The sequence below is a fragment of the Limulus polyphemus genome, unplaced genomic scaffold, assembly GCF_000517525.1.
Source record: "Limulus polyphemus unplaced genomic scaffold, Limulus_polyphemus-2.1.2 Scaffold6417, whole genome shotgun sequence".
Taxonomy (NCBI): domain Eukaryota; kingdom Metazoa; phylum Arthropoda; class Merostomata; order Xiphosura; family Limulidae; genus Limulus; species Limulus polyphemus.
Genome location: NW_013672027.1, coordinates 2573 through 12824, shown reverse-complemented (window position 1 = coordinate 12824; position 10252 = coordinate 2573). Strand labels below are relative to the sequence as shown.

The window sequence follows — 10252 nt, the reverse complement described above, 5'->3', positions numbered from 1 at the left end:
TACAATATATCACGGGTTTTACAAATAACAGGTTGTTAAAACTAAAATATAATGGGTTTTACAAATAACAGGTTGTTAAAACTAAAATATATCACGGGTTTTACAAAGAACAGGTTGTTAAACCTAAAATATATCACGGGTTTTTACAAAGAACAGGTTGTTAAACCTAAAATATATCATGGGTTTTTACAAAGAACGGGTTGTTAAACCTAAAATATATCACGGGTTTTTACAAAGAACAGGTTGTTAAACCTAAAATATATCATGAGTTTTACAAAGAACGGGTTGTTAAACCTAAAATATATCACGGGTTTTACAAAGAACAGGTTGTTAAACCTAAAATATATCACGGGTTTTTACAAAGAACGGGTTGTTAAACCTAAAATATATCACGGGTTTTTACAAAGAACAGGTTGTTAAACCTAAAATATATCATGAGTTTTACAAAGAACGGGTTGTTAAACCTAAAATATATCACGGGTTTTACAAAGAACAGGTTGTTAAACCTAAAATATATCATGGGTTTTTACAAAGAACAGATTATGTCAGTAAACAGTGGAAAGCAAAATATCGAATAACTATAGGGAAAGTTGAATAACATTTAAATGTTTATAAAAGGAAGTGTAGATTTTTAAAGATTAATTACGAAATTAATCGAAAATTAGCCCTCTAGTGAAGTGTCAATAAAGTTTGATAACCAACACAAATAATAAAAAAGGTTAAACTTTGTTATTTGAAATTCCTTTTAGATCGTTATTGATAAGTGTTTAATTTATATCATCAAAGTAACAAGTAATACAAGCTTAAAGCCGACTATTTAAAGTAACCGTCTACAGTTTATGTAATTGATTGCATTTTTTTAAAATTTAATTGTCCAGTTTCCTTACAAAAATAGTTTTGTAACCGTACATTTATCGTTTCACGTATTAATTTAAACATAATGTATTGCCCCCAGTAGCTCAGCAGCAAGTCTGAGGGCTTATAACTCTAAAAATATGGTTTCGATACCCGTGATGGGCAGAAAACCGAAAGCCTATTGTGTATCTTTGTGCTTAATAGCTTGTTTGTTTTTTGATTTAAGCACAAAGCTACACAATGGGCTATCTGTGCTCTGCCCACCACGGGTATCGAAACCCGGATTCTAGCGTTGTAAGTCCGCAGACATACCGCTGTGCTACTGGGGGGCGTGCTTAATAGCAATCAAACGCAATGTATTTACCAACAGTAAATAATTTTTTTTGTTGTTTTTTATAGACCTTATAATTAATAAATTAGCTAACACTCATCTAAAGAATATTGATGAATATTTTGTCCTTTCTGTTCCCAAGGCACAAAGAATCTTTCAAACTAATTGTTTATCTTTTAAGATCTCCCTAATATTTCATTTGTGGTTAAATAGAAACTTACTTGGTAACTTTGAATATCCTGAGTAATCTTAAAGCTCTTAGTACAGAAAAACCAAAGGATCCTTCTCGAACACTGGACCAAACCACCTCAAATATGCTACCAGCAATGACCTGAAAAAAGATGGAGGTCTTATTAGGCTTATACAAGAATCTTTTCCAATATAAGATAAACCTGTAACTGGTACAGTTTTGTTTTCCAACTTTGAAACAAGTATGGTCTAAGTGTCTACAGAGTGTTTAGGTGTAACAAAATTAACTGACTGACGTCATTGCATGATTTAAAGACGAACTAAATACATGTAAACCCTTCCTTGTTCACGTGATGGTATTTCATATTATACGATACTTACTACGCAGTCAAACTTATTAAAGGAGGATTCAAAATAGATCCGGGGGCCTAAGGCGTACATCTTCATAAACATTTCAAAGATGAAGAGTCCCAGAAATACAAATTCTGCCCAATCTAAAAAAACCAAAAACAAATTAAATTAAAATCATTAATGATGGTTATTTAAAGGATAAATTTCATTGCTACAGTTCGAATGACAGAAAAATAAACAATATCATATATTTTTTAATGTGATTTAAATAGATAAGTTAATTAAAAGGAGAATGTTTTGGTTAACCACATTTGTGATAAATAACAATAATTTCGGGATACAAGTTATTTGCAGCAATGTTTCGACGTTAGAATAGCAGATCCTTAGGATGATTTAATAAATATCTCAAGCATCCAATTGACAAATTAACCAAATATGACATCAAACTTTTAAGAACAAAACAACTTTATTATTTTGTCACAAAATCGCTAGTCTTTGATTGAATGTAATAATAATGATAGTTTTATCGAACCACATACTGTGTTCACTACGAAAATGAAAAAGTTTAGGCTTACACCAAATGAGGAAACTTAGGCTTATATCAATGACTGAATGAGGAAGTTTGGGCTTACTTACATCAATGACGAAGTTTAGGCTTACACCAATGAGGACATTTAGGCTTACATCAATGAGGAAATTTAGGCTTACATCAATGAGGAAATTGAGGCTTACATCAATGAGAAAATTTAGGCATACCTCAATGTTTAGCCTTACAATTTACATCAAAAAGTACTTGATACTTTGCACAAGTCGATTGCACATCAAACATTCGATTTTTGTTTTATGAAGTCACACAGGCAAACTTGGTAAAAGAGAAATGGCTTTTTTTTCTTAAACACTACAAGACAGTATTCTTCCAATTAAACAAATTATAATACCAGGTAACCAAGTCACTGTACAAAAAACGTGTATACTTACATAAAAAGATCGTCAGCCATTTTGGCTGGTTGTAGTGTTCTATGGCTACGCAAACAGTGTTAAGAAACACCAGCACAATCACAAACCAATAGAATACTTGTGTTTTTACAAGGTGACGAATAAAAAACCTACAAACGGAAAAAAAATACCAATGATAAAATATCACATTGTGTTATTATATTTAGTTGTTTTGAATAGTTGAACCAATTAATTCAAGTAACTTTTACATTTTTTGTTGTTGTGAATTGAAAGGGCAAACACTTGCTGGACTCGTTTAATTTATATCTCCTGAATTTGACAAACCAGACTTTTGTTATTTCAATAAAAAAAAAGTAAAACAAAGAAAGGAAAAACTGGGCTTCTTGAAATAAACAACTGTTTCGCGAACTATGATGACAAAACCAGACAATATCATTAATTATAATATCGCGTAATAACAGCCAATAAATTACCACTAACATCTATGAATATTATGAAAGGTGCAGAGTTCATCTTGATTTTGGTATATCGGAAATAGATACGTCGATGATATTGTCATTGGATATTGAAAATAAGGATCACACTTTTCTTTGTAAAACGATCAACAATATTCTAAACAAAAACGCTTCACATTTTTTAGATATCAAAAGGTTCACGCTTTTAAAAATGCTTTCATTCATGGCAGACAACAAACATAATGATTTCCGTTACTAGGTTACAGAAGGTCAATAAGAAATACAGAAAAAGCAATTTCGATATGTACTTCTTAGGTTTCGTAATACCAACTGTATAGTGTGCTGAGAATGTTCTTCTTGGATCAAACTATAATTACGACTAACTCAAGCAATAACGTTTCGGTGTTTCACCTTTACTATCATAAAACACTCCATTTTCAAAGCTCCCCGACGAAGGTGAAACGCCGAAACGGTGTTCCTGGAGTGAGTCGTAATTAACGTCAGATCAATGAGACATTACTTGAAAATTGTGTGGCACATTTAATCAGTCCTGAGAAACTGAAAGTTGAAAAGATAAATATAAGTTCATTGAAACTTAGGTTTTAAATATAAAGTTTGCGGACTTACTACGCTAGAATCCGGGTTTCGATACCCGTGGTGGGCAGAGCACAGATAGCCCATTGTGTAGCTTTGTGCTTAATTAGAAACAACAACAACAGCACATAGGAAGAACTTTTAGAGGTGCAGAGTAAATGTTATCATATTAATAGAAATTTGATACGTTAAACTGTGCCTTAAAAATAAAACTAAGGGTTAACATAGTATAATTTTTTTTTAATTCTGTGGTAGGAAATGGCATAAAATAAGCGACAGCGTAATATTATTAACACTTGGAAACAAATATTTATATGCACGACGTTTCGGATAGGGTGTCCTTCCTCAGGAGCATTACATCATGCTTCGGAGGTTAAATCAGCGCCACAAACGGACGAACATGAAATTATGTACAAACTTAGTTACCTAACAACCAACGACATGAATTAAAGGTATTCTTTCTTATAGGTTAGTAAACGAGTAATAAAAGGTTAAAATTTGCTTCAATTGCCTTTTCAATTGAAGCAAATTTTAACCTTTTATTACTCGATTACTCCTTTTCAATTGAAGCAAATTTTAACCTTTTATTACTCGATTACTCCTTTTCAATTGAAGCAAATTTTATTACTCGTTTACTCCTTTTCAATTGAAACAAATTTTAACCTTTTATTACTCGATTACTCCTTTTCTTCGGTTTTTGATTTTTGTTACCATACTATTTTTACTTTATAAGTTTATACACGCACATTCAGGGCTCTAGCTACACAATTAATCTAGTGCAGATTAAGTTATATTTTCTAATTACTGAGGTACTTTTCAGAGTGCGTCTAAAGCCGGTTGTTTATATACTGTTGCCATGGTAACTTGTTTATATACCGTTCCCATGGTTACTTGTATTGTTGTACAGCTATAACTTAAAAATGTATCGTAATGAATCCTAAGATTAACATTATTTTAATGTTTATAAAACGAACATTTTATTCGTTTATTATGTCACTGTTTTTATTTTTTTCCTCGGTTATTATAACTTTTCTTCCGATCTTTTCTCCAAACGTGTATTCTAATATTTGTTGTATTTCGTTCTGGTTTATGAAGCTTATGCACCTGAGTACGAATGTTCTGCCTTAAAACTTGTATTATTTTATTACAGAATACAGCTTTATACAGTAAGGAAGAATGTTTTGAAAATAGGGTACTGTAATACCTATATCTTGTAATAAAACAATACTTAAGGTACTGTAAGACCTGTATCTTGTAATAACACAATACTTAAGGTACTGTAAGACCCGTATCTTGTAATACAACAATACTTAAGGTACTGTAATACCCGTATCTTGTAATAAAACAATACTTAAGGTACTGTAAGACCTGTATCTTGTAATAAAGCAATACTTAAGGTACTGTAATACCCGTATCTTGTAATAAAACAATACTTAAGGTACAGTAAGACCTGTATCTTGTAATAAAACAATACTTAAGGTACTGTTATACCTGTATCTTGTAACGGTACTGTAATACCTGTATCTTGTAATAAAAGAATACTTAAGGTACTGTAATACCTGTATCTTGTAATAAAAGAATACTTAAGATACTGTAAGACCCGTATCTTGTAATAAAAGAATACTTGAGGTACTGTAAGATCTGTATCCTGTAATAAATCAATACTTATAATCAGTAAGTAAACACAGAGCTAAACTATTAATTCAATATAAACTTGGATGAATAACATAAGATCAGGAACTAAGCATTAACGGAGTGAATGAAGTTTTGAGTGTGTATTTCCTGCCAATGCTGTGTCAATACCCCAAACTGTGTAATATGAAAGCAAATTTAATAGGTATTAAATAGCTTAAAGGTACTCTGTATAAGATCGTTTCCTTTGGTCGATACAGATTTATAAATTGTGTTATTATTACTGGACCCCAATTAATTTTCATTAAATGTAAATTGCCAGATAAATATTAAAGGAAAGCTTCAATGATTTGTTTTCTTCTACAGAGCAATTTTGATAATGCTTGAAATGGGGAAACATATAAAAAATTCTAACAATCAACAAAATACCAAAAAACTATTCTTATAATCTTTTCGTGCATGACCGATTGAAAGATATGATTTTTTAAATGAATATTTGAATGCTATATCTAGCAGTAAGCCCTCAGTGGCTCAGCAGTAAGTCTGCAGACTAACGACACTAAAAGTCGGGTTTCAATACCTGTGCGGCTTGGCATGGCCAAGTGGTTAAGGTGCTCGATTCGTAATCTGCGGGTTACGGGTTCAAAACCCCGTCCCACCAAACATGCTCGCCCTTTCAGCTGTGGGGGCATTATAACATGACGGTCAATCACACTATTCGTTGGTAAAAGAGTAGCCTAAGAGTGGGTGGTAATGACTAGCTGCCTTCCCTCTAGTCTTACACTGCTAAGTTAGAGACAGCTAGTGCAGATAGCCCTCGTGTAGCTTTGCGCGAAATAAAAAAAAACAATACCTGTGATGGGCACAGCATACATAGCCCATTCTGTAACATTGTGCTCAATCACAGCTAAACTTAACCAATCTTACAATGAAATATCTGATGAAGAAGTTTAATCATTTATGAGAAATATTTATAATAATAAATAAATCAATATTTACTCGACTGAATTGAAAAAAAAAGACAACTGTACGTTTCACACAAAAAACTGTCTTTGCCTTTTTCCTCAATTCTGTAATTATTGAGTTTCGTCAACTACCGACGGTTTCAAGTATCAATTAATGTTTATTTGTTGTATTAGAATGCTACATAATTAGCTATTTGATCTGTGTGCACCACGGGGATCGAGTCCTAAATTCTTTAGTTAAAAACCCTCAAATTTACCAGTTAGCCACATAGAAGGACAAATCAGTATTTCCTACGAGGTAACCAATAAACGTCATTTAATCATATTCCAATGAATTGTACGTTCTTTAAATACGAAATATCGTAAAAAGAATATAAACAAATTAATATTTCTTTATTAGAGTCGAAGCAAAAGTTACTGACCAACAATAGTTACTGGTTGCGATATTTCGTTCGTATTAAGTACTTCAAGTGTACAAGAGTGCTTACAATGCTGGTAGAATATAAAACACGTACCTTATTCTTTTCTCTGTTCTCCAAAAAGACTTGCACGCCCCTTTGTTGGCGACTTTTGCCTTTATATATGAAGGCCTAGCGAAACCTAGATACATTAAAAAAAAGATGATGCGTGAGAGAAGATCAACTATACCGGAGAAAATTAGACTTTTCATCATTTTTTTATCAGATGAGAAACTCTTGTGATTAACTCTCATAAGATTTAGTTAAGCCTAATTCTAAAGAAATACATATTAAGCCTATCATTTGATTTTTATGACAAGTAATGACTACAACTATTGAAATTAAAAATATATAATTATAGAGCTCTAACATAAATATTAGAATTAGGCTTAATATGTATTTCTTTAGAATTAGGCTTAATATGTATTTCGTTAGAATTAGACTTAATATGTATTTCGTTAGAAATAGACTTAATATGTATTTCTTTAGAATTAACAGCAGTGACGTCATTACTTCTTGTTTTTTTGTATTTACCACTAGATCTAAAAGTATTATAATCGAGTTTTACTTTGGATGTTTTTAAATCGTATATATATATCTGGATCACTGATTTTACATGTTTTGTTTTTTATCATTAGTTGTGAAGCATAGAAATGTTGTGAGCTCTATAAGCTTTTCGCTGAGTTACCGTGGGAGGGGGGTGTGTGTGTTTGTTTCGGTATTTAAATAAGATTCATGGTATTTCTGACACAGAGAAGAAATACAAAACAACAGTAACGTATCAAACTGAAAAAATAAAACAGCTTAGAAATATATATTACAACCAGAAATAAACAACCTTACAACACCAAATTGTTGTTTTTCTTTAATTGGACGATACTCGACGTCTAGCTTTGCAGCTTCTTCAGGAACGTTTCACTAAAACATAAACCGACAGTACATATCTTCAAGTAGTTTAAATATTGAATTATATTCGAACCTATTTGAAGCTTCGTACAGTTAGTAACGGTTTGTATTTTAGTGAAACGTTCCTGAGGAAGCTGTAAAGCGAGACGTCGAGTGTCCAATTAAAGAGAAACAATAATTTGGTGCTGTAAGGTTGTTTATTTCCAGTATTAAAATGTCTTCTATACACCAATGTGCACCACAGACATTAAATAATGAGCTTAGGAAGATGTTATAATCCATTCAACACTAACTAACTTTTCCCTAATATTATACAGGAGGGGTGTTGTTAGTTATCGATGAGGGGTGGTGTTAATTATTGATAAGGGGTGTTGTTAGTTATCGATGAAGGGTGGCATTAATTATTGATAAGGGGTGTTGTTAGTTACTGATGAGGGTGTTGTTAGTTGTTGATAAAGGGTGTTGTTAGTTGTTGATGAGGGGTGTTGTTAGTTATTGATGAGGGTGTTGTTAGTTGTTGATGAGGGGTGTTGTTAGTTACTGACGAGGGTGTTGTTAGTTGTTGATGAGGGGTGTTGTTAGTTACTGACGAGGGTGTTGTTAGTTGTTGATGAGGGGTGTTGTTAGTTATCGATGAGGGGTGGTGTTAATTATTGATAAGGGGTGTTGTTAGTTACTGATGAGGGTGTTGTTAGTTATCGATGAGGGGTGGTGTTAATTATTGATAAGGGGTGTTGTTAGTTACCGATGAGGGGTGGTGTTAATTATTGATAAGGGGTGTTGTTAGTTATCGATAAGGGGTGGCATTAATTATTGATAAGGGGTGTTGTTAGTTATCGATAAGGGGTGGCATTAATTATTGATAAGGGGTGTTGTTAGTTACTGATGAGGGTGTTGTTAGTTGTTGATGAAGGGTGTTGTTAGTTGTTGATGAGGGGTGTTGTTAGTTACTGATGAGGGGTGTTGTTAGTTACTGATGAGGGGTGTTGTTAGTTATTGATGAAGGGTGTTGTTAGTTGTTGATGAAGGGTGTTGTTAGTTGTTGATGAGGGGTGTTGTTAGTTACTGATGAGGGGTGTTGTTAGTTGTTGATGAGGGGTGTTGTTAGTTACTGATGAGGGGTGTTGTTAGTTACTGATGAGGGTGTTGTTAGTTGTTGATGAAGGGTGTTGTTAGTTGTTGATATCAACAACTAACAACACCCTTCATCAACAACTAACAACACCCTTCATCAACAACTAACAACACCCCTCATCAATAACTAACAACACCCCTCATCAGTAACTAACAACACCCCTCATCAACAACTAACAACACCCCTCAAGGGGTGTTGTGACACGTAAGTGATATTTCAAAATATAGTGAGACGTAAGACAATTACTAATATATATATCGACACCAAAATAAGTTACTTTTCTTATATCGACAACACGTGTTTCATTTCCACGAAACAGTGTTCCTAACTTGGTACGATTATTGATTAATGTCAACAATCAAGCAGAAAATATTTTTAGGAATGTACTTTAAATAACCTAACCAAACACCATTGATTTTAAACAGCACACATTGATAACGTTCTCAGTAGAGGGCAGCACAAGCATATTGCAATGACGGTACTACTAACAGAAAATAAAGGCTGAGGGATAAAAAATAAATTATCACAAGTACATTTTCACCAAACTCTAAAAAAAAGCGACTCATTTAATTCATAAAACAAAGTATCATAAAATGATTGGGGAAGATAAGACTTCACGGGGTTTCATATTAATTTGGTAAAGAACAACGAGATGTCACGAGGTTTCACACTGATTTGATAGAGAAAAAGAGATCACCAGGTTTCACACTGATTTGGTAAAGAACAACGAGATGTCACCAGGTTTCACACTGATTTGGTAAAGCACAAAAATCACCAGGTTTCACATTGATTTGATAAAGAACAAGAGATCACCAGGTTTCACATTGATTTGATAAAGATCAAGATTACCAGGTTTCACATTGATTTGATAAAGAACAAGAGATCACTAGGTTTCACACTGATTTGATGAAGATCGAGATATCATGAGATATAAAAATCTGATGTAGAACGAAAAATCACTAAATTGTATATTGATTTGTTGAAGAACAATATGTTACGAGGTTTTATATTGATTTTATGGAGAAGAATACATCACGGGGTTTCTTACTGACTTTTGAAGGAACAAGACACCATGGGGTTTCCTATTAATTTGGGGGGAGGGGAACAACTAGACGTCTCGAGGTTTCTTAGTGATTTAATGGAGAACGAGACATCACGAGATCTAATGTTGATTTGATGGAGAACGAGACATCACGAGATCTAATGTTGATTTGATGGAGAACGAGACATCACGAGATCTAATGTTGATTTTATGAATAATAAGACATCATTGGGTTTAATGCTGATTTGATGGAGACCAATACATCATAAAGTTTAATGTTGATTTAATGGAGACCCATACATCATTGGGTTTAATGATGATTTAATGTAGACCAATACATCATTGGGTTTAATGATGATTTAATGGAGACCAATAGATCATT

At 32.9% G+C, this 10252-nt stretch overlaps 1 protein-coding gene across 1 annotated transcript in view; it reads right to left on the bottom strand.

The window, feature by feature from the left end:
- LOC106473699 (voltage-dependent calcium channel type A subunit alpha-1-like) overlaps positions 1-10252 on the bottom strand; it is a gene marked incomplete at its 5' end in the record, with an annotated part of 51811 nt that overhangs the window by 39348 nt on the left and 2211 nt on the right. The window contains 4 exons of the mRNA XM_022402102.1: positions 1408-1517; positions 1757-1869; positions 2705-2832; positions 6845-6929. Of these exons, the coding sequence (XP_022257810.1) occupies positions 1408-1517; positions 1757-1869; positions 2705-2832; positions 6845-6929 (436 nt within the window). The remainder of the gene's footprint in view (positions 1-1407; positions 1518-1756; positions 1870-2704; positions 2833-6844; positions 6930-10252) is intronic.